This window comes from Tasmannia lanceolata, unplaced genomic scaffold (genome assembly GCF_043159265.1).
Source record: "Tasmannia lanceolata isolate RefF3 unplaced genomic scaffold, GAP_Taslan_0.1 ptg000006l, whole genome shotgun sequence".
NCBI lineage: Eukaryota > Viridiplantae > Streptophyta > Magnoliopsida > Canellales > Winteraceae > Tasmannia > Tasmannia lanceolata.
In genome coordinates this window covers 50156735-50181385 of record NW_027518683.1, presented here as the reverse complement: position 1 = coordinate 50181385, position 24651 = coordinate 50156735, and the positions used below count along the sequence as shown (strand labels likewise).

Below are 24651 nucleotides of genomic sequence, written 5' to 3'. Positions count from 1 at the left end.
TTGGATCACCCGAACAATGTGGGACCCACTGTCATTTTTGGTCTGCACTTGCATGCACAGCCGTCTACCATGTAAAATCTCTAAAATCTCAACTAATAATTAGGATTTTGATGACAGAAAAGGTAAGAAAAATGAAAAATTTCGGCATGCCCGAGACCACCTCTTCCCTGTAAATGTGTCCACATTTTGGTTCTCGAATTCCGTGCAAATAAGGAATCAAATGTTTTGTAATGCGAAATCTTGTTCTAAAACTCATACGAGTGCGTAATTCTTCAGAGAGAGAGAGAGAGAGAGAGAGAGAGTTCAGTTGCAGAAAATCAAGGTGAAGGAGATCCAATCTCAGAAACCTCAGATTGATCAAGCGATCGAGCGAAGATGAAGGAGAAGAGTTTGCCATTCATGACTTTCGAGCACAAGAGGTAAAAAATAAAAATAAAAATAAAAAAATAAAATCTTAGACGCTTCAGATCTATCACGTGTCCTTCAATCCACACTTCCGAATTGCTAGCGAATTTCTCTCTGCAAAATTACTCAAATTCTAGGGTTTCTCTTCTTTTTTCTTTTCAGTTTTTTCTTCTCTTTTGTATTTTTCGATCTAACGGTATGTTAATTTCCGAGAATTTCACGTGATGCGACTTCCGATTTTTGTATTGTCTCGTCGATCGATTTTCGTGCATATGGTGATTTTGCTATTCGTACACCATCTAGGGTTTGATCAAGGCAGTATCGGATAGACGAGAGTTCTGTTTAGTTTTTATTTTATTTTATTAGGCATGGGAAGATTATCCTGTTTTGTCGAATTATGCATTTGGAATTTAGGGTTTAGAGCTACTGCTTTGGGATCTGTGTCTGGTTTTGTTTACTACTGGAATTTGCGTAATGGCGATGCGAGCCGTCTTGTGGATTAGGGTTGGAATTCTTTGTCTATTGTAATTCAGTATAGATTTGGAATTTAGGGTTTAGAGCTACTGGTTTTGATTCCTGTTGCGATCTGTGACTGGTTTTGTTTACTACTGGAATTTGGGTAATGATTGGTGCGAGCCATCTTGTGCATTAGGATTGGATTTTTTTTTGCAGATTGTAATTCATTATAGATTTGGAATTTAGGGTTTAGAGCTACTGCTTTTGATTTCGGTTGTGATCTGTGTCTTGTTTTGTTTACTACTGGGATTTGCGTAATGGTGATGTGAGCCACCTTGTGTATTAGGATTGGAATTTAGGGTTTAGAGCTACTGTTTTTCATTTCGGTTGGGATCTGCATCTGGTTTTGTTTACTATTGGAATTCGATTAATGGCAATGCAAGCGGCTGCCTTGTCCATTAGGGTTGGAATTCTTTGCTGATTGTAATTCAGTAGACCTTCTATGGCAGTTGAGTACAGGTAAAATGACCCTTAGTGTCATCTTTAACATGCCAGCTTTTCGTTTCTGATTTTCTCTGTTATTATAAATTTTAATTCCTGTAAGAAAAGGACCTAATATTGTGGCATTCACTTTCACTTTCACTTTCTTGTCGTATTTGAGAGGCGTGTACATAGGATAATTTGTAGCCAGATTTCGAACTCTGATGAACTTGGAATTTGCAGGGATGCATATGGGTTTGCAGTGAGGCCTCAACACTTACAGAGATATAGAGAGTATGCTACTATCTACAAGGTAATACCTCGATTTGTTCTTTTTACTTTTCATTTTTCTTTTGGGTGAAAACTTGCTGCCTACCAATAGGTTTGCTTCTTGTGATTATTTATTCATGTTGCTCTTTTAGGAAGAAGAGGAGGAGAGATCGGACAGATGGTCGGATTTCCTGGATAGACAAGCAGAGTTTGCTCAGATGCCCATCAATGGGTTATCTGTGGAGGAAGACAATGCAGCATTGCAGCCTCAGGGTGAAGAGCAGGAAGTGGAAAGTGTAGGGAAGGATGCAGAAGAGGAGAATTCGAGTGTGGAAAATGGCATTGGCTTGGAAAAAACTGTTTCAGAGGAGACAGTGACAAAGGTAAAAAGAATCCATAAGCTCCAAATATGGGCTCAGATAAGACCCTCTCTTGGTGGCATTGAACATCTGATGAGTTCTCGTGTCAAGAAGAGGAAAAGCTTTTCGAAAAATGAGCAGGATTACCCTAGTGGAAACCATCTTGCAACGATTGAAGAGGCAAAACCCTTGAAGGGGGGTTCCGAAGATGATTCTGAGGAAGAGTTTTATGATGTCGAGAGATCAGATCTGATTCAAGAGGCGCCCTCAAGTGACAATTTGAGCGTATCCACAATGTCAAATACGGCCTCTCCTGAACCCCTCGTTCCTTGGAAGGAAGAGCTGGAGTGCCTTGTTCGCGGAGGAGTGCCAATGGCACTTAGAGGAGAGGTAAATTCAGTTACATTGGGTTTGCCACTTCTCTTCAAGTTTATATCTTGGTTTGTAAGCTTTATCCTTCCTTTCTCTTTGTAATACAGCTATGGCAAGCTTTCGTGGGAGTGAAGACACGCAGGGTGGAGAAATATTACCAAGATCTGCTGGCTCCAGACACCAATGCTGATGGTGACAAGGAGCGAGATAGTTTACTTCCAAATAACACCAAGGAGTCAAAGAAAGACCGCCCCGAGAAATGGAAAGGGCAGATTGAGAAGGTCATTAGATGCATGGACTTTCAACTCAAAAGTTCGATCTTGTGAATTCATTGGTGCTTCCTTGGTTTGGATGATAAATTTAGTAAAGTTTCTCGTTGGCCTGATTTATATGTTGTGATTCAGGATCTGCCTCGAACTTTCCCTGGTCATCCTGCTTTGGATGAAGATGGTAGAAATGCTTTGAGGCGTTTACTTACAGCATATGCTCGGCATAATCCATCTGTGGGATACTGTCAGGTACTTGGGTAGTTGAAGCAATTAGGTGTCATTTCCTTCGTGCAATTTTTTTCTTGTTCCTTTTTAGATGTGGATGAAGAGTATAGGAGCACTGATTGCCTCAAATTTGTTCCCTGTACACAACTTGATGAAGTAGTTTCTCAGACTTCTTTAAATTCTAAGCTCATTTATGTATGCATTTGCCTTTTATGTTCTCTTTTGTTATAGTAGGAAAAAAGATAACGTGCTTAATTATGAATATTTTACTACCAGTATCACATTTCTGTAATCAATATAAGAATTTTTTTTTTTGAATTAACCATACTCTTCGTAAGAGGATAAGATATGATCTGTTCCAAATTGAATCATGGGTTTTGATTTTGGTCTCCTTCAAAAAATGCTGATCCAAAGGCTGCATGGAAACCATAACCATTCTCATAAATCGGTTCCTAACTTGAACTTGTTAATTTTAATGGTTTCCAGTGCTTTTCCCACCTCCAGAAGCCTCAGGAATAGGTGAACGTAAGTGGATTAAGAAATGGGCTTCATGTCCTGGTTTATCTTGACTTGTGAAAATTGAGCCTAGTGCCCAATCTCATAGGTCCTCATGGTGGAAGAAGGTATTAGTGGTCCCAAGCATGGTGGTGGGTTAGAACTTAGAAATTGATGCAAATTGTAGGCCTTTCAAGCGGCATATGTGCCTATTAGGACTTTTATGAGTTTATTTTCATGTTATTTAGTTTCTAGGACATTTATTTCCATATTATTTAGAGTTAGGATTTTTTGCTCTGATACCAAATAATGCAAAGCCTAGGCTCTGATACCAAAACTGATGTGATCCTGGGGGAGGGGAAATAGGAGAAAGAGGAGGAAAGAGAAGAAGGAGAGGAAGAGAAGAAAAATAGAAGAAGAGAAGAGTAGAGGAGAAAGAGGGAAGGAAGAAGAATAAGAAGAAGAGGAAATGGTAGAAGAAGAGAGAGAGAGAGGGAATAAATCTGTATTCTCAATTCATTAATTCATCAAAAGTTAAAATCTCTAATGCATGTGGCCTATATAAAGGCAATGGAAATAAAATCCCATGAAAACAAAATTCCTCTCTAAATAACATGGAAATAAATGTTCTAGAAATTAAATAACATGAAAATAAACTCGTAAAAGTCCTAATGGGCACATATGCCGCTTATGGGGCTTATAATTTGCATCTCAACCCTTCAATAAAGCTAGTCACTGAAATCCCCTCCAATACACCAGGGGTCCGTTCGGTTCGGATTGCGAGAATCGGTATCGTTATCTAATTCCAATTTAGGCGATTTCGGCATTTGGTTTCGTTTGCAAAATGGAATGAGAAACAATACTTAACTCCGATCGGAAAAAAATGAGGGAATATTTGGCGCCTTTTGTTTCCTGCCCAAGGGGGTGGTATTCTGATTCTTGGAATGGTGAGAAAAAATGGTTAAATCTCCTCCCAATATTAGTTCTTTGACGAGGAACTATAGCCTCGCGTTGGGTTTTCTTGAACTGATCTGCCTAGATCGATTTCTATCTCTACGCCCCCTTCTGTGTTTATACTTAATTGAACAAGGGTTAGATAATATAAATGATTGGTAATATCCAAACCCTAATTTTATAATCTTGATATTTGAACTAGGGTTAGATTAATAATTGCGTAATTGGTAAATTAATTTTATTACCACTTCTAATTAAGCCAAGAATTTTTAATTAACCAATTTACCCCCGCTCTTGGGTTGCCACACTTACATTTCAACTTCCTTGACTCTCGAGATCCCTCATCTGGTCTCTCTCCATGTGGTGCTCTAGCAAGCTCACTATTCAAATCAAGGGGTCCTGGAACTCCTGCCGTTTTCGGCTCATTTCGCTAATGTTTCATTCGTGGATTCTCTGAATCTTTCAGTGAGGGATCAATCAATTCTTTGGGCACTCCTTGAGTCTTCCAAACACATTTATTCGGTGTCCTCCCAGCAGAGTTGAGTTGTTTTTATTCCCGAATAACCAAAGATTTGTACATCTTTCCCCACAGGGTCTGTATAAAGCATGCTCAAAGCAACCAATGCCCCCAAAAATCTTTTCCATTGGGATTCTGAGACCTTTGGAGACAACCCAGTGTATCTTGCATCACTTCCTCAAGGGCCAATCACTCCAAGCAAGTATCGCACCATGTCAAAATCTAATCCAGGGCACGAAAGCACCCCGATTTCTCCCCAGCTCAGTGTATCAGCATTCCCTCCCCATTGGAAACATTCCAAGGCAATGGTCTGCCATCTGAAACCTCTTTGACAGAGCTCAGGGGTAAACATCTCCTCAGAACTTATGTCTGCTATATCGTAACATTCACAATCCCTCCACTTTAAAGGAATATAGTCTTCTTCTGCCACCAAAGTCATAGCTAGATTAGAGATTTTTGGATAATCATATTCTATCACTAATTTCAATTAGCCTTTCTGAAATCTTCATCGTTTGTACTTGGGTCCACATCTGCACCTTGTTGGGCAATCATCTCAGCTGCAGTACAATCGATCTGTCTTCTTTTCACCAATAACTTCTCTTTTTATGAATGGGAAGGTTGTCTCATGTCTAGCAATTCTATCCTGTTGGGAAACAAGGGTCGAAAAAGTATCTACCGAGATGGGCAAGATGATATGTGTACCTGGATCGACCGGGCCACTTATGGAGGATGTTAGAAGGACTGGAAGATGTTGACGAATTGCATCAGAGTTGGACTCCATCGTAAAAATCTGCAGGTTGGGCCGAAACAGTTCCATGTCTGTTATTAGCATTCTGCCTCCAAAGGAAGAGAATGGCTGGATCATCGAACTGTCTTGGAAGGGTCTCGATCATCTGAGCATTTTTGGGGGGTCGCAACATTGCCTTCTCTCCACTGGGGAATATGATAGGTCGATTAGGTTGGGTAAGCCTCGGGGACAAGACGTCCCAATTTTCAAAACAGGCAAAGGGCATGAACCCTCATGGGCCATTAAATATAAAACGGACCCTGAGGTATCAGTCGTTGGCGATAAGGGCCCAGCCAAAAATTAGCGGGGACTGTTGTACCTCTTACTCTAACTAAATATATATTGGACTGCCAGCCAATCTCCCCTTTAACTTTTGGAAATCAGTATTTACCAGACTACCACAAACATGTTAGCGGGCACTATTGCATCTGACTCTTAGCAAAATATTGTGGACGACCAGCCCATCTTCCCTTTAACGTTGAGCTAATGTAAAATGTTGTTTCATCTTTAACATTGTGATTTTCTTTATCCCCCTCACTTTTTTTCTCTTTGGTATATTTTTTACCCAAGTTCTAGTTATTTGCATTCAGATAGCTTAAGAATTGCATTATAATAGCACTAGTGAGTTATTCCTACGACTCTTAATGGTGGTTAGAAGTTCGGTTGAGTAAAGAATCCAACCTGATCAACCAAGAGTCTGGCCACTAGACGCTATTATGATTCCAAACCATAAATTAAATTACCCCGAAAAGCTGACAGCGCCAATTTGTACTTTTCAGGATTGTGGCAACATTTCCCCCCCTTTCTTTCTTCCCTCGAATTCTAATTATTTCTCCTAGGAGAAGACCGTGTTGTTATGTAATTAAGTTTTTGTTTGTATTTTTAGTAGTACCCACTAGGGTGCAACTTGGGTGGGCTCAACCCGAACCCAACGGGTTCAACCTGGGAAAAAGTCAGGTTGGGTTGAGTTCGGCTTTGGGTTGAGGGCTTGGGCAACCCGACTCAGGTGAACCCGACATTTTTAATAAAATTTTTAATTTTTAAGCTAAAAATCTCGGGTCGGGTCGGGTTCGGGTTGGCAAAAAGGGTTCCTCGGGTCGGGTTGGGCTGGGCTGAACCTCGTCGGGTTGGAACTCGGTTCGGGTTCGGGTTGAGCAAATGGTTGTTCGGGTCGGGTTCGGGTTGGCCTCAACCTGACCCAACTCGACCCGAGTAGCACCCCTAGTACCCACAACTCAGCATGTGGGTCTGATGATTCTATGTTTTTTCCAGGTTCTTTCTCAAGCAGCCATTGTCTGAATTTCACACTGCTAATTTTGTGTAAACTGTCTCAAGTCATGTTATTAGAGTTCTCTTTCTAATTAGAATTTCTGAGAGTTGTGTCATGCATTTAGTTGTTAATGTCAAGCTTCTATGATACAATATTCTTTTGCTGTATTAAAATAAAAAAAAAGTTGTTAATGTGTCCACCTGTTTCTTTTATGCATAGTCTTTTGTTAATGTGTCCACTTGTTTCCTTTATGCATATAGTCTGTACATGTATACTTCAATTAAAAAACAGGCATAGAAGGTTTGGGCTGGGTCATTATAACTTTATATGTTTGTGATATGTGCCAGAATATAAAAATATCACGTGGGTCCCACATTTTCTGTGGTGATCCAAACCATTCATTTGCAAGGCCCTATCATAGATATGGTGTGTACCAAAAATCAGCTCCATAGGATCATCCTAACCCCTCCATTTGTGGAGGACAAAAATGGGCAGATTTGTGGACAAAGAATGTCTGTCCATTTTGACCTCCACAAATGGATGGGTTAGGATGATCCTATGGAGCTGATTTTTGGTACAGACCCCATCTATGCAAGGGCCTTTCAAATGAATGCTTTGGATCATCCTAACAAAGTAGGCCCCAATGTGATTGGGCGCTTAAGCTCACCATAAGTTTGGTGAGCTTAAGCTCACCAACACTTTCCTCATATGTGTATATATATATATATATATATATATATATATATATATATATATATATATATATATATATATTGTAATGTGGCATACCTATGAAATAAGGTCTATGCGAATATTTTTTTTTAATTTCTTCAACTGTCAGCACTTTGTTATATCCATTTATATTATTTTTAGTATGCCTCTTGTAAGACTTACTGGTGGTGTTTTCTTGGAATTTATGCACATGCAGGCCATGAATTTCTTTGCAGGCTTATTACTGCTGCTAATGTCCGAGGAAAATGCTTTTTGGTAATTCTGCAGCATTATTCGTTATAAACCCTTTTGAACTGGTGTGTGTCATGAGTTACTTTGTTGAAGAACAGTTAGAATGATGCAGACATGGCTTTTGACTCTAAAAGATGATTAATTGCATTCATATATATATATATATATATATATATGCATTTGTTATATTGTTCCTAATTCTGATGGAGTCCTTCAGGGCTTTGGTGGGTATCATTGATGACTACTTCGATGGCTACTATTCAGAGGAAATGATTGAATCTCAGGTCACATTTATTATGTTGCTTATGAATTTACAGTTGAGATTTTCTAGCAATTAGTTTCTAATTTCTTTTATGTTCTCTCTTTCTGAACTAGAGCTGTCAGTGAAGTAGACCAGTGAACTGGATGACTGCAAATGGCTAATCTTATGGAGTTAGAGAATTTTAATATAAGTTGTTTTGTTGCTTCAGGTAGACCAACTTGTTTTTGAGGAGTTAGTGCGCGAGAGGTTTCCCAAATTGGGTTTGTCTTTTGCTATTTTAGTTTGTGTGTTTTTTATTATCAGAAAAAAAAATTCATTCAGAGCCAGTTGAGTAGTTTCATATTTTCTATTTTTCTGGTGCAGTTAATCATCTGGATTACCTGGGTGTGCAAGTGGCATGGGTAACCGGACCCTGGTTTCTCTCCATTTTTGTGAATATGCTTCCCTGGGAAAGCGGTCAGGTTTTACTTTATTTCATATCGCAATATCTTTTAACGAGGAATGCTAAACTCAAGTGAGCCCTTGCAGAAATAAGCTGAAAGGGCGCCCCTATTGCCTGCACCTCACCAAAGTGCATTTATAAAGACTTTGGTGCCATGCAGCCAATGGAGGTGCCCTTTCAGCTTATTTTTGCAAGGGCGCCCCTGAGTTTAGCATTCCTCTCTTTTAACTAATGACTATAATTCTATGTTAATGTGCTGAATACTCAGTCATCATATTGATCTTTCCACTTGCATGTGTTTCAAGATGTGGGGTGATAGTATCTAATGCCAAAAAAGCATCTCTAGTTCTGATGGGCTTTTTTCTTCAGTTCTTCGCATGTGGGATGTGCTTCTGTTCGACGGAAATCGTGTTATGCTATTCCGGACAGCGCTAGCGCTGATGGAGTTATATGGTACTGGGTAATTCACATTTGGTTTTATGATCAGAATAATAAATTTTAGGGCATATTGGTTTTGAAGTATTGAACTGTTAATTAACCCAGTTTCATTCCTTTATTTATTTGTAGGTCCCGCATTGGTTACAACAAAGGATGCTGGTGATGCAGTTACTTTGTTGCAGTCTCTCGCTGGCTCAACCTTTGATAGCAGCCAACTCGTCTTGACTGCCTGCATGGGTTATCAAGCTGTAAATGAAGCAAAATTGCAAGAGCTTAGGAAAAAACACCGACCATCAATAATTGCGGCTATGGAGGAGCGGTCTAAAGGGCTTCGTGTTTGGCGGGATTCCCAGGGTCTCGCATCTAAGTTATATAGTTTCAAGCACGACCCGGGGTCGCTAATACCAGAAACAAATCCAACAGAAGGATCTGGTGACCATGCAAATGGGGATGTGTGTATTTCAGAGTCTCATTCAAATAATATCGATGAATTTCTTAATAGTCTGAGAGGAGATGCTGATTTGGATTCTGTACCTGATCTCCAAGAACAGGTACTTTTTGAGTTCTTCATTAGGATATCTCTATGTTTTTCAAAACAGGAAAGTGAAAATAATTGATCTGATATTTTTTATGATCTTTGAAGGTCCTTATATAATTTAATGTTGACTTTCAGGAACATTTTAGATAATTCTAATTTTATGTTCATGCTGGGATATCCTTAATCATTAGGTTTTTACTCCCTAATCATGCTTAACATGGTATTTGTCTCCTGACCTAGGATTTCAAAGTTTGGAGCTCAGGTCGTGAATCTAAGAATTTTTTCAGTGAGAAAGCATTGGTCATACCTAAGAGGGAAAATTCTGTCTTGATTTCTGCACTTTCTATTTCTTGATATGGGACATCAACATTTCGGTGTGTGATGTCAGCAATTTTTAACATGGTCTGAATCATGAGGGCTTTGAAAAATCTTGGTTTTATTAAGTATATGGTGATTTCACTTTGTTTCGTAGAGTGATTTGGCGTGCATTTTATGCAGGGAAATGTACGAAGGGTGCGTTAGGTATTTATATATATTTTTTGAAAATTGACAATTTCATTGATGCTATGAAGATTACATTGGGGACAAGGGGTCCCTACTTGCATTACATAGAATCAATTAAGGGTGGCCAGGAACATACTCCTAGGCCAGTAAAAACCAAAAGAAAAGATCTTCTAGGTCAATCGCTACAGGTAGGTCCACACTTCCATACGCTGCCACCATGCATAATAACTATTTCACTTCCATTTCAAATTCTTCATCTACTACCACAGTCGAGAGTACCTTCACCATTCCCCCTTCCTTTCTTTTACACTGCCCAATGGTTTCAATTGATTCGAATTCAACAAAAAGTGCCATGTTTGTGGGCCCTATCAGGTCATATGTGTGACCTGTCTCGCCACACAGACTTCTCCACCACTTTCGAGTTGGCGAATTCGATTTTCAAAAATCCCGCTCAAAGGCCTGATGCTATTGTGCACCCCTAATTGTGCACGATAGCCAACCCATCGAATCCGATCATCGGCGGCCTCCACCTTGCGCCACCGCCTGTCCCGGGAGATCCCCATTAAACCACCATTCCAAAAAACCCAAGTCTAAACCTAGAGACCGACATTATTCATCCCAACTTCTTCCTCTTCACCTCCACCAGAGCCTAAAACCCTAACCCTACGCTCCTTCCACCTAACCCTAGAGACCACCATTGTTCACACTAACATTCTTCCTCTTCACTTCCACCAAACCCTAAGACCTAACCCAACCCTACCTTCCAACTAACCCTAGTCTTACCTCCACCCTCAACCACTACCTCTCCAGCCACCACCTTCCACTACTCCAGCTAACTATCTGTAACCCAAAACACCTATCCTAACCTAGCACCCCGACCCTTCTAGCCCTAACCTTGCACCCCGATCAAAACCATCTTTTAGCCCTCAATCTCCAGACGGCAACCCCAACGCTATCTTCGGCTACCCTCACCTCGGCCACTCAACACGGCCCCCAGATCCGGCGACCCACGCCTTCCAAAGCCCTTTGCTGGTCAATCGCCGCACCATTTCCGACATTTCACGAGGGGGAGGAGTAGGGCTGTTCATTCGGTTTAAACCGAACCGAATAGTCCTAAATTAACCGAACCGAAAAATTTCGGTTTCTCTAAAATGGTAACCGAAACCGATAACCGATCTAATGATAACCGAACTGAACCGAAACCGAATAATAATTTTGGTTTTTCGGTTCGTTCGGTTATAGCCGAATTAAGTTTGTGCAAATTTTAATGTGAGTTATTGAGAATCATAGTAAAGGAAAAAATAGCAACAGGAAGAAGTTGTAGTTTCAAAGTAACGAAAAAAATAACCTTTTCTTAGTTGCTTCTTGATGCCTTGCTTAGATGCCTTATCTTAGTAAATAACCTTGCTCTTGATGCCTTAACCTTTTCTTTACAGAGAGGTGAGAGGCGAGAGGCGACCGAGGAAGAATAAAAATAAAAAAATGCCCAAATCCTCTTCTTCCTCTTTCTTCTTCTTCTACCTGAAGTTGAATCTTTTGATAGAAGTGTTGGGGGCTGCAGATTACCATCCAAATGCCATTTATTGCTCCATGCTTTTTATATTGACACTCCCCCAAACAATGAGAATGAAAAACACGTGTAGGTTTTCTAGGATGAAAGCAAGAGTAATGAATGCTTTTTTGCTTTTTTCAACGACTGGAAGAATGCTTTTTGACTTTTGAAAGAGAAAGGAGTAATGAATGCATGAGAGAGAGAAGAAGAGCAATAAATAATTGTCCTTTTCCTTATGTTTTCTAGTGCTGTACAGCTTATTCTGTTCTCGAAAAGTGAAACCGTAATTTTGACGAACCCCTACATCGGTTTTCGGTTTAACCGAGATTTTTTCCCACGAAAACCGCAACCGAAACCGATAACCGAATATTGGATATTTTTAAAACCGAAACGGAAACGACCCACCTTCTAACCCAACCGATATAACCAACCAACTTCGGTTCGGTCTGTTATTTCGGTTTTAACCGATTTATGCACACCCCTAGGGAGGAGGGTTTGGAATAACTGGCCGTCTCACATAGGCTCATTTTTCAACAGATTGTCTTATTCATGAGGTGGTTGCTCTCTCATGCAACAACCGCCCTGCAAAATGCCTTTTACGATGGTCCCTAGCAAATCCCTTAAAGAAAAAATGGCCAATAGTTAATCAGCGAAGAGAAAATGCCTTACATGTTGGATGGTTAGGATCATCCATTGATGAAGAGTTTTGGGATTTGTCTATCCACGGTAGGTATTTATATTTTCTCATGTATATTTAGGAAACTATATGGATGTTTTAGATTGCTTTGGTCATATTTGAAATATAGTTTTTCCTTAGGTTGACTACTAACCTTCATATAGTTTTCATTGATTTGGAGAAAGCATATGATAGGGTTCCCAGGAGTGTTATGTGGTGGGTCTTTGAAAGGAAAAAAGTGCTTACTAAATATGTTCATGTGATTAAGGATATGTACGATGGAGCAGTAACTAGTGTCAGAAGCACGGGTGGCACGTCTAGTGAGTTTCCAATTACAATAGGACTGCACCAAGGATCAGCTCTAAGACCTTATCTTTTTATGCTAGTTAATGGATGAGCTTACGGAGGGTATCCAGGTTGAGGTGCCGTGGTGTATGTTATTTGCAGATGACATAGTATTAATCGACGAAACCAAAGCAGGAGTAAATGCTAAGTTAGAGTTATGGAGAACTACTTTGGATTCCAAAGGTTTTAGACTGAGTAGGACTAAGACATAGTATATGGAGTGCAACTTTAGTAATGTAAGGAGGCAGGACGAGGATGTAGTAAATATGACTGGACATGAGGTACCTAAGAGGGATATCTTTCGCTATCTTGGTTCAATTCTACATTAGGAAGGAGAGATTGAAGAGGATGTTAACCATAGAATAAGAGCAGGTTGGTTGAAGTGGAAGCTTGCCTCAGGAGTTCTGTGCGACTGCAAAATCCCTACCAAGTTGAAGGGAAAGTTCTATAAGGCAGCTGTGAGGCCAGCCATGCTGTATGGCTTAGAATGTTGGGCCACCAAGAAACAAAATGTGCATAAGATGAGTGTAGCGGAGATGCGAATGCTTGGATGGATGTGCGGCCACACAACGTTAGATAGAATTAAAAATGAAGACATTCTTAAAAAGGTGGGGGTGGCACCAATTGAGGAGAAGATGAGAGAGCACCGCTTAAGATGGTTTGGACATATCCAACGTAGGCCTTTGGATGCTCCAGTGAGAAGAGGCGACTCGTGCCAAGTTGATGGAGTAAAAAGACGTAGGGGCAGACCGAAAACAACTTGGGTAGAAACAATGAGGAAAGACTTGATAGCTAGGAACATAATAGAGAACATGATCTTGGATAGGATAGAATGGAAGAAAATGATCCACGTAGACCTATGTTGCATGGATTCTTTGCCTCCCTATGCCGAATCCGTGTTGACACGTCTCCACATGCGAATCGGACATGGATTCACGTGGGATACACCTGGATTCTTGTTGTAGCCGTGTCCCGCACGAATCCTGTTTTTTTCGGGCGAATCCGTCATTTTTCTGCATGAATCCTATTCATCGTTGTCTCTTTTAAAATGTGAATCCTATATATTTTCCCTTTAAATGTGTTTTCTTAGCCTTTTTTTATATGAAACCACAACCCATACTCTTTTCATAAAAACCCTAGTGCCTCGATACACGAAAATTTTCATGAATATATATACATATGGATATACATACATACATATATATACACATATTTAAATTTTTAATTTTAAAATTTTATTTTATTTAAAAATTACCGAATCTGAATCCTACTTTTGAGGGCTTGCCAAATCCAAGACCTTGAATCCGTGTAGGATCCCGACACACGAATCCGAATCCATGCAACATAGATGTAGACGAACCCAACTAGAGCTAGGATTAGAGTCGCGTAGATTCCTTTCACCTTCTTCATGAAATTTTTCTAAAGGATTCATTTAGCCGACCCCAACTAGTTTGGGATAAAGGCTTTGTTGAGTTGAGTATTTTATTTTTATTTTTGGGATAGGTTAGATGATGTTTAGTCTTTAGTCCATTTTAGGAAAATTAGTTCTTTGGAAGGTGGGTTCTTTTAGGAATGTTTGTTTAGAAATGGGTTGATTGGCTCTTTCTAGGGAATCTAGTGTCACATGACTTGTAAGAGATTTTAGACTTTTATTATTCGTCTTAATAAGATGAATGAATGAGAATCCAGAAGAAACAAGTTAGGGTTTGGGGAGTTATTTTTGAGTAAAAAATATTTGAATCCTCACTTGGAGTTTGCTCGCCCTTTTCCCTCTTTTTGATGGTGTATACCTCTCTTTCTCTCCTCTTTCCTTGGGTGGATCAAAACCATGTCAAGACCAACTCGTTTTGCATGTTATCTCATGATGTAGGTCAATCCAAGAAAATTTAGGGAAAGGTAGATATTCTCATGCTAGGTTTAAGAACTTGGCAGATGAGTTTTTTCATTTTCGACTAAATGACAGTCTTGGCCCATACCAAGACAGAATTTACATGCATAACATTTGAATGATCTATTATGCATCCGTTCAAACACGTTTCAGGATGTCTTGTTGAAAAGTTTCGATTGGAACATTGATGTTTCACGAAAATATCACATTTTGCACGTTGGGACCCTTTGTGTTTCAAAATGCTTCAAAACGTTTTGATTGGAACATTGATGTTTCTCGAAACTCCGTAATTTATTCTGAGAAATGTTTCAATCAGAACATTGATGTTTCAGGGAACTATCGTATTTTATATTTTTTTCGGGATTGTTTGATTAATGTAAGTTTGGGATGTGTCCAACGCATTGTGGGGTGCTCAATTAGGGTGGTACCTATCAGCTTGTACGTATGTTGTGTATGATAGGCTGCTCAGGGTCTCTATAAGGGTGTTACCTTTGATGAGACCATTTCATATGCACACACACACTCACACATATATACATATAATACACAACACACATATATTATATGTATGTATACTCATGTATACATAGAAAAATCACGGACTGTAGATCTCGGACATTATTTGGCTTTGTTTATCAGTCAGTACTTTATACTAAACCCTATCATATTCAACACATTTTCTCTGACATTGATTAGCGCCAACAAGAAACTTTGATGAGTGATATATTCAATATGCCATATGCGTTCACTGATTTTGCTTTTGGTTCAATAATAACAGTCTTTTTGCAAAGAAATTGATGTATGGTATCTTTCTTAGTGTATCAATCGTAATGGCATGACATTGTCAATATTACCCCGTAACTTTTCTGAATCTTTAAGGAATAACATTTTGGGTCCAGGTGGTGTGGTTGAAAGTCGAGTTATGCAGACTGATCGAGGAGAAAAGATCCGCTATCCTCAGGTTGGTATTTTTATGATGTAAAGTTTGGATCTTTCCCCTTTTTTCTTTTTACTTTCCTTATGTCTGGTGAGATGCTCATGACGGAAATCATCTCACTCAGAGTAATGAGAGCGTTTTGGCTGATATACTCAAATGTAAGAAAGGAGGGCAAACCAATATCAATTAAAAATCCGCCCATATACTTACCTAGTAAACTTGGCATTACACCTCTGAATTGGATCAAATTGAGAGTGAGTGACAGTTCACCGTATTTATAGAGCCCACTTCAATTCCCTGGTAGAGGTTCTGGAATGGACTTCTGCACCTTTCTATCGGTGCAACTAATAGGAACCTATAACGATCTATGTTGCATGGTTTCTTTGGTGCAACTAATCTTTCCCTCATCCTGAGATTTCTAAAACTGAAAGATATCTAATACCCGGAAACATGGGACGATCTTCTACTCTTTCACTCGTTAGAAAGAAGGCCGAGAAATCAAATAACGGCGGACGATCTCCTTCTCTCGTCCCATCCAAAATTTTGAGGAAATCCAAGATTCTAAAATCCGTGTATCCAAACGGCCCCTTAATGCCTCGAATCTTGTTTTCTTGTTTCTCAAAAGGAAACATGGTCGACCCTTTCTTCTACACGCTCGTGCGTTTACACACAAAATCAGCATGTTCAAGTATAACTTCAATGGTTCTGCTGTTGGAAATCCTAGGCCGATGGGTGTTGAGGGCTTTTTAAGGAATCATGGTGGTGACATCCTTCTTGGCTTATCCTGTCCACTGGGAAGAACTAACTCTAATGAGGCAGAGGTTCGGGCCCGCATCATCGGTCTACAGTTGTTTGTAGATGAGAAGCTGGAAGGAAAACTTGTGTAGGGTGGCTCTTAAAACGACATCACATGAGCGAAGAAAACCTGTCTGTGGAGGTTAGCTGGGATTGTAAATGAAATTTTAATTTTTAGTTTTAGTTTTTCTATTTCTTTTTCCAGCATCCCCCGTATCACGAACGAAATTGCTGATTGTCTTGCTATGGGCAGTGTGATCAGGGACTCATTTTACATGGGGAAAAGTCTGTGCCCTCTATAATTTGTGTATTTTTGCTTTAATAAAGTGTTCGTTAATGGAGAAAAAAATCCCACCAACAGCCCTGCACAGGAACAAGTCCCCTAGTTTAACCAGGAATTTTACTTCAATTACTTATATTTGGCTATGCTTCTTTGATCTTGGATACCTCATGCAGTTTTTAGTCTCCCTAATGCTTTAGAACTTCCTTTGTCTCATATGATTGCTTTTCTGACATGGTAGGCTTTTAAAGGGCTACCTTGAACCATCAGGAATTATATCAGAACCACTGATGATATCTAGATGGAGAGGTTTGATTGACCAGAATTCTGGAATCAAACAGTTGAAAGGTAGTTATAAGGATCTTTGAATGGTAGTTGATTCTAGAAACGTGAAATGTTATAAGGATCTGTAAGTTGTAGGGAATTCTGGCAACGTGAACTATTTTAAGGATCTGTAACAGGTAGGGAACTCTGGAAACATGTTTTTTCCTTTTCTTTTTCTTTTTTTTTGAAATGGTTAATAACGGTAATGGGGAACTCTGGAAACATGTAATACTTCCATAATGTGAAATCTTATTTTTTATGGATTGGAAAAATATAGAAGATCATTATACTCAGTATAATTTATAAATGATCTTGGTTACAGATTATCTTGCCACAAAGCAGAAATTTCATACTTTCAAATTCTATTTTTTTATTTGATTCTTTTGGCAGGGCTGAAGAGCTTGAGACAGCACTCATGGAGATGGTCAAGCAGGATAATAGACGGCTTTTGAGTGCAAAGGTAGTACGCCTGCAAAAAAAATGGCCTTTGCTATGTTGTTATCTGCTTCTAGTGTTTATCAGTTAATTTCTCAAAGAAATATGCCTTCAGTTGGTTTTTAAAAAATGGTACAAAACAACATTAATCTTAATCTCATTCTCTTTTCTCAGCTCAAACCACAAGGAGGAAATCTCCGGATGTTAACTTATGTAATTTTGGAAATTTTCATCTTAGTAGGGAACCATCCCCCACTAGCACATTCCGAGAGCACCTTTTATGTAATGGGGCACCTTGGCGAGGGAAGGATTGGATCAATTAGAGCTTCATGTTGCTCTAAATTTACTTCTATTATAATTATTTTGGTTTTTATAGTATTTTTCTATGTTTTTTGTGCAGTTTGACCCTCCACTGATATGGAATTTTGTCTCTATAGCTCTGAGAGGAAATAGCAATTTCTTGAATTCTGGTGGTCAATCTCAAAGATGTCAGGAGTTCTTTTTCTAGCCATGTATAGTGAATTGAGACTCTGTATACTTCTAACCACATGTTCTCAAAAGGAAACAAGGTCAACTCTTTCTGTACATTTCCATCCTGTAACATAGTAGACAAGTGATCTGAAACCAGTCGTTGAAGAACTCTCTGACTAGTCCACACAAAATGCTCCTCCCAATCCCGAGATACTAGGAAATTGTCCAATCACGCCATCAAAAAATCCTTTATTTTATTTTGTTTTTGGCTGTTGATTTTTATTGATTAAGAAATTGTAAAAGAACCTCAACCGAGATGGTCAAGGGCTACAACTTAACAGAGGATTCTCTATATTTTTCGACTATGTGAACCTCCCTACCACGCACAGTAAATCCACGAGTACATTCCTACTAATGAACTCATTAAAGTTCCTCATAATGGTAATCACCCTCCTATGCCCCATCTTTTCATGTACATCTCCTCTACTCCCAGATCCCTTATTAGGGTGCCTTCACTCCTCATTGACAAATAAATGATAATTTACTAATTACTAATGAGATTCCCACCATGTTCAAACTTCAAACACGAGAAGGGAACTTTCACTTAGTTGTTTATGCACAAATACTCCAAAAGGGATATGCTTGCATTATGCATATTAAATGTGTGCTCAATCAATCATCAACTCACCCAAGTCAAATCAGTTTTACCTTTTCCAAGTTCTCATCCGGGTCTCATTTTTGCTCCAATTAGTCCGATTAAAACTCCTTTGACTCAAACAAGTTAGTTAAAAATTCATCGCATCATTGACTTGCCTGAGTTGACTCCTTTTTTCCTTGCCCGAGTTTGTGTTTTTATTGCTCTGTACTTAAACTGTTACTCGTGATGCTCAGTGCTCCATCAATTACTGTTTAGAAGTTGAGGATGCTTGTAGATAGATAACCACCATAGATATGTTCATTGTTCACCATATGAATACTTTGAAGCAGATGGATATCAGACATTTCTAAAGTAATCAAACAGATTAGGTAAATATGTTATTCTCTGATTTTAAGTTACAGTTGGAGGTCTTATATTTTATATTCCCAGTGGCGTCATTTTATATAAAATATTAGAGAATATTAAGTATTAGAAAACAAGTCAATCATCTCTACCCCTTGGTTTGGAAAACACTTAATTTCTCTTCTGATTATGTCTACACGGATATTTCCTTTTGATTGTTTCTAACAAAGATATTTTATCTGTGTTTCGAGTAATGTGGGCCAAAAGATGGATGGATTTAACCGGTGTTTTCTTGACCATAATAGTTATGAAAATTTTCATAATCTGAAATTCTCTACGAATAAGCAGAAAGTTAAAGTTAATTTGCCTCAATGCTTGTACTTGTAACAATGGAGACGGCTTGGCTCGGAAAGGAGATCATAGGTACTCATCCACGCTTGGATATATGATAATGATGATCAAAACTGAACCTATTTCTAACGACCATAAGGTCGATATATCAGCTTCTCCTATGATCTCTTATATCTTATATCACTAGATTTTTCTAGTAAGCGTTAGAAATAAGAGATTATAAATTACCAATGTAGGAACAATGTCACTTCCTGGTCTAAGCATAGGATATAAGAGATTATAAATTTATGGAGCATTAGTTATGAGAGCTCAAATTGTATATTATTCTTCATTTATAAGGGTATTCTTGTATTCTCCTTATATATTCTTGAACATTTCTAACAAATTAAACATGTTGCATGCTTATCTCGTTGGCCATTGATGTATATGGAGTGTTAGCCCTCTCCTTGTGTGATTGGTACTTCTTCCCGGAATATTGAAGACAATCTTGATTCTATGGTTGAGGGTGTTCAGGTGTGATCTGGTGGGTGCGTTCCATAATGCATATAGCACCATGTTATTAGATGCAGACTCTCTGAGACCAGAAGTAGAGGCGCTTACATGGGGTGTTGTAGACTCTTTCAATGCATGAGTGGAGGCTCTGAGATAGGTCTGAATAAGCTGCTCCTTACACAGCTAAGGGGGGACTCTGGAATATATGGGTTAACGGGGTCTTTAACATGAAAGTGGCATAGATCCTTTTATATGCTTTGATATACCCGGCAAGTGATGTCTCACTTGGCTTTCTATGTTCATAAGGAGGTTTATGGAACTTCCCAAAGTTTGGATAGTCATGGCTTTTCTATATCTGATGTCAGGGTTCAGGGTCCTATAATCTCTTCATATTTTTCTTTGCACTTTATGTGTATAATTTTGATGCATTCGATTGTAACTATAAACAGAAAAAGTGTAATTATTGAAGGTGACTCAGCAAACGTGCTGGCATGGGCATGCAAAAAGTCTTCTAGCCTGTGGAAGCTGGCAAGTATTTTATCAGAAATCTTAGACCTTTCTTCGATAGTTTGCTCAGAGTTTATCCATATGAGGAGGTCTGCAAACGATCGTGCCAACAAGCTTGCGGAAGGAGTGGAAAAGTGATGGTGACGTGTGATTCTAGGTAACGACAGATTGATTGCAAGTTCGGTGGGCTGCAGGTTAGGTGCCTAAGGTGGGGGGACATCTCATTCCCCAATCAATGTACTTCGGTTTCTGCATTAATAAAGTGATTAGTTACTTCTCAAAAAAAAAAAAAAAAACATTCAATTGTAACTACAAAGCAGAAAAAATGGCAGGAGAGGTTACTATAGGTTATATAGAGGTTTTACCTGAAACTTGATTCTTATTCTTCTTGAAATCAACCGAAGTTGAATAACCATTTTATTACCACTATGTTTTAAAGTAATTCCTTAGGATGGCTCCCTTTTAGGTAAGTGATTCCCCTTCTCCCATATTTATGTATTTCTTTATTACTTGGGTTGTTGGGAACAGCATGAACTGCATTTCAGTATGGATCTAAGGTTTTGTGCAGCTTTATCTGTCTATGAAAATTCTTATGGCATCTTCACTAGTTAACGATCTTTAAGATACTTTTTGAACCATCAAGTAAGTTGTCTATGTGATGAGCAACTGATACTCTAGTGTTTTGTTCTGACTTGGCTGCCTGCTCCATGTAGGTTTCCTTAACCTCAACTCGCATACTCTGAAAGTCTTTGTTCTTGCTTAAAGCATCTGAGTGTCTGCTATTCAAAAAAAAAAAAAAAAACACATCTTAGTGTCTGTTCTCCCTTTTACAGGTTGAGCAGTTGGAACAGGAGGTAACTGAGCTGCGGCAAGCCCTTGCAGACAAGCAGGAACAAGAACATGCCATGCTCCAGGTCTCATTTTCATACTTTCTGTACACACTATTTGGGCAATGCTGTTTTTTTTCCTTTTTGAATGATTATTTGGGGAAGGCTGTTCTCTTTATCTTTTATTCCATCTTATTCTTGGCGTTTCATGGGTTTTTCTAATGGTATCTATAATTTTGCTAACTACTACACTATCAAAATCACTATAGGTCTTGATGCGAGTAGAGCAAGAACAGAGGGTAACAGAGGATGCTCGCAGATTCGCTGAGCAAGATGCTGCCGCTCAAAGATATGCTGCTACAGTGCTTCAGGTTCTTTCCTGTCTTGGGCTTTCAGTTAAACTCGAAATGATTGTAAATATATGTCAGTTCTATTCTTGGAGAAATAGGCTCTTAGTAGGGGTGCAATTCTGGTTGTTTCTTAAAGGAATGAACAAATGGAGCTTCTCTAATGATATGTATCCAAATGATTCATTAAGATTCAATTTTCATTTGAACATGTCTTTTCATTTTTTGAGCTGTGAAGCCAAAGAGCAGTTAACCAAATCAGTATAGAAGTCAGATAAATTGTATCAGTTGTCGGAAGTTGGAACACTCTAGTTTGCAGAGGAAGCCTCCATATCTGATGATTGATGATAATTTAGTTTATATATGTAGCGCCATATCTTTCTCAGGGTCTAGGCGCAAGTTCTGATTGAATATAAGTCTTCAGAGTTTACAACCAGGTTGTAGTGTCTTAGATAACGGACGTAATGTTTTTAAGTTCATCAGAACCAGCATTAACTGGATTCTGATGTAGTTAGTTAGTAGTGGAACGCTCATTCTTGAGAATAGTATCTGAGAGTTGTCGCTTAGAAGGCAAGAACTTCATAGGATAGGATGTCTACCTTTGATTGCAATTTGCGGCATGACTAAGTACTCAATTCTTGATTTTGGTAAGTCGCCCTTGCAGTATAGTGAGTGTTTGTAAGAATAGTTTTAAATTTCATCCGAAATCCGAAAATCCGGTTGGGACCGAAACCAAAATTTCGCAAAATTCAAAATATCGGATTTCCAAAATTTCAGCCGAAATTACGGGAGAAATTCAACCTTTAAAAAAAATAATATATATATAGAGGAAACTGTTGGTGAGGTTAAGCGCCCCAATCACATGGGGGCCCACTTTGTTAGGTGATCCAAAGCATTCATTTTAAAGTCCCTTACATGGATAGGGGGTGTACCAAAAATCAGCTCCATAGGATCATCCTAACCCCTCCATTTGTGGAGGACAAAAATGGACACACAAATCTGCCCATTTTTGTCCTCCACAAATGAAGGGGTTAGGATGATCCTATGGAGCTGATTTTTGGTACACCCCCTATCTATCATAAGGCCTTTAAAATGAATGCTTTGGATCACCTAACAAAGTGGGCCCCCATGTGATTGGGGAGCTTAAGCGCACCATAGGTTTGGTGCGCTTAAGCTCACCAACCGTTTTCTCATATATATATATATATATATATATATATATATATTATTACGAAATTTTGGCCGAAATTACCGAAATGATTAATTAATTATATTTTTACTGGATTTCGGCCAAGACCGAAATTGGGATCGTAACTGAAATTTAAATCCATTTTTGTAAGTACGAATCTTGGACAAGGTCAGTTAGTGAAAATTTTCTAGTTTCATTCTTAGAGAGACCACCTCTGTTCATGACTACAAACAGGTATGGAACTTTCTATCATACCCACTCTCCTATTGGCTGCAGACCTGTTATTCACACTGAGAAATCGTTATTCTAAATCTTAATCCTGCAACACAATCTTCGTTCCAGTTTCTATTATCACTTGTATCTGTAATATATGCTTAGCTAAATCCCTGTTTATTACTGAGATATTAGGACCTGATTGTCGTGTTTTATTTTGGATGTGCTGCGTGTTTTATCGAATCTTATCTGCTATCTGCAGGAAAAATATGAAGAGGCCATGGCTTCACTTGCGCAAATGGAGAAAAGGGTGGTTATGGCAGAAACAATGTTGGAGGCTACATTGCAGTACCAGTCTAGCCAAGTTAAGGCACAGCAACCTTCACTTCAATCTCCAAGGTATACATGTCAATTCCTTTGTTGAAATGGTTATTCTATATGTGCCTACGTGTCTTACTTCTATGTTCTTATTTTTGCATGGGTTGGCTTCTACTGGGCTTAAAATCCCTCTGTATTCATATCTTTCTATCTAAATGCGTTCTGTGCAGAGCTGCGCATCCAGATCCTTCAACCCAGCCGGACATCCCTGCAAGAAAAATTGGTTTGCTCTCTAGGCCATTTGGACTTGGTTGGCGTGACCGGAATAAGGTAAAATTTAAAGTTTATACAAATTTTCCTTGAAATCCCTTAGGTACCTCTATGCCATTGCGAAATCTTGAGGATAAGTCACTGGAATTGGGATATTTCAGACCAGCCATCAATTTAAGCAAGGATAGGTGATAGGCAGTGTTTTTGTCCCATTAACCAGCTAATTAGAGAGGACTTCTTGGTGGTAAAAGCATTTTGAAGTAAATTTAAAAGGCTCTACCGGAAAAAAATGGAAATTTAAAATGGTTCCCTGTCGAATCTAATGAAGGCATTGCATCTTTGTCTTGCCGCATGTATGGTAGTTTTTGTCTACTTAGAAATTGAAAAATTCCCAGAGAAAGTAAACTATCTTTCGTTTTTTCTTGTGAATTTTGTCCAAAAACTAACAGTTTTTCTTGATTGGCAAGATTTTCTACCTACCCTAGGTTCTCAGGCACTCCTGTTTGTTAGCCATCCATTGAGTTCATTTACCATCCTCTTATCGGAACTTAATGAACTCACTATACAACCAGAAAACAGTACATTAACCATATTTAAATCATTAGGACAAATATTATCCGATGAAACTCGAGCTCTTTTCATCTCTAGAGTAAGTTCAGTTCCATCAAATCTATGCAGGGGAAACCGGCCAATGCTGAGGAGGCCAGCGAAGGAAAAACATCCAATGAGGAGAGACAGAACCCAGAAACTCTACAGAAAGACATAAATGGTCACCAAGAGTCTCAGAAATAGAAAAGAAAACATGGTGCATCAGTGGAAAACTGCGAAGGAGTAAACACTCTGCCCGTTGTCCATATTCTGCTCGCTGGAGATCTGTATGTTACAAGAAGTTTTGGGGTAAGTTTAGTTAACCCCTGTTCTGTTATGTTAAATGCAATTCAGAATAGGCTCTGCAATTCCCTTGTTTATAATTCATTAACAGGATCAATATAAGATGTTGTTCAAAAAAAAAAAAAAAAGTTCAATATAAGAAAAAAAGCATTTGGGGCATCCATTAGTGATTTATATGCAGAAAAGGATGGGAAAAAAAAAAAAAAAACATTAGGAAATGACTGAATGTTGGGTCTCTACATCCCATCCATGGATGAATAATGTTTTCAATTTTCTTTCACCTTTTATCCTCCATTAGAAAGAGAAAAAAACTTGTGGTGTTTTATCTTTATGCGATTCCTTGAATTTGTTCTTTGTTTTCATCAGCCATGTTTACTTCAACCCCCTGATATCTGATTGCAAGAGATCACTTAATCTATCTTCTAAGAAGAGATATAAAAAAAAAGGTAGAATAGCCAAAAAAAAGTATGACAGTATTTAGTCCCACAAATTAATTTACTTACTGTGGTGTTACAATAATATGTAGTTAAAGTTTTC

At 38.7% G+C, this 24651-nt stretch overlaps 1 protein-coding gene across 2 annotated transcripts; it reads left to right on the top strand.

Annotated features, from left to right (window-relative positions):
* Positions 1–105: 105 nt before the first annotated feature.
* On the top strand, positions 106–24445 carry LOC143880474 (uncharacterized). 2 transcript variants are annotated; one of them, XM_077383518.1, is made up of 18 exons: positions 106–419; positions 1585–1654; positions 1764–2360; positions 2450–2623; positions 2747–2860; positions 7788–7846; positions 8040–8106; positions 8293–8344; positions 8448–8540; positions 8896–8979; positions 9094–9515; positions 15367–15428; positions 17194–17263; positions 20893–20973; positions 21156–21257; positions 22898–23034; positions 23184–23283; positions 23902–24445. In XM_077383518.1, exons 1-18 carry the CDS (start codon positions 376–378, stop codon positions 24013–24015), a joined length of 2442 nt encoding a protein of 813 aa, XP_077239633.1. In that variant the 5' UTR covers positions 106–375; the 3' UTR covers positions 24016–24445. The 2 variants fall into 2 exon arrangements, with proteins under 2 accessions (XP_077239633.1, XP_077239634.1); XM_077383519.1 differs by lacking the exon at positions 106–419 and adding an exon at positions 515–1380.
* The last annotated feature ends 206 nt before the right edge of the window (positions 24446–24651 follow it).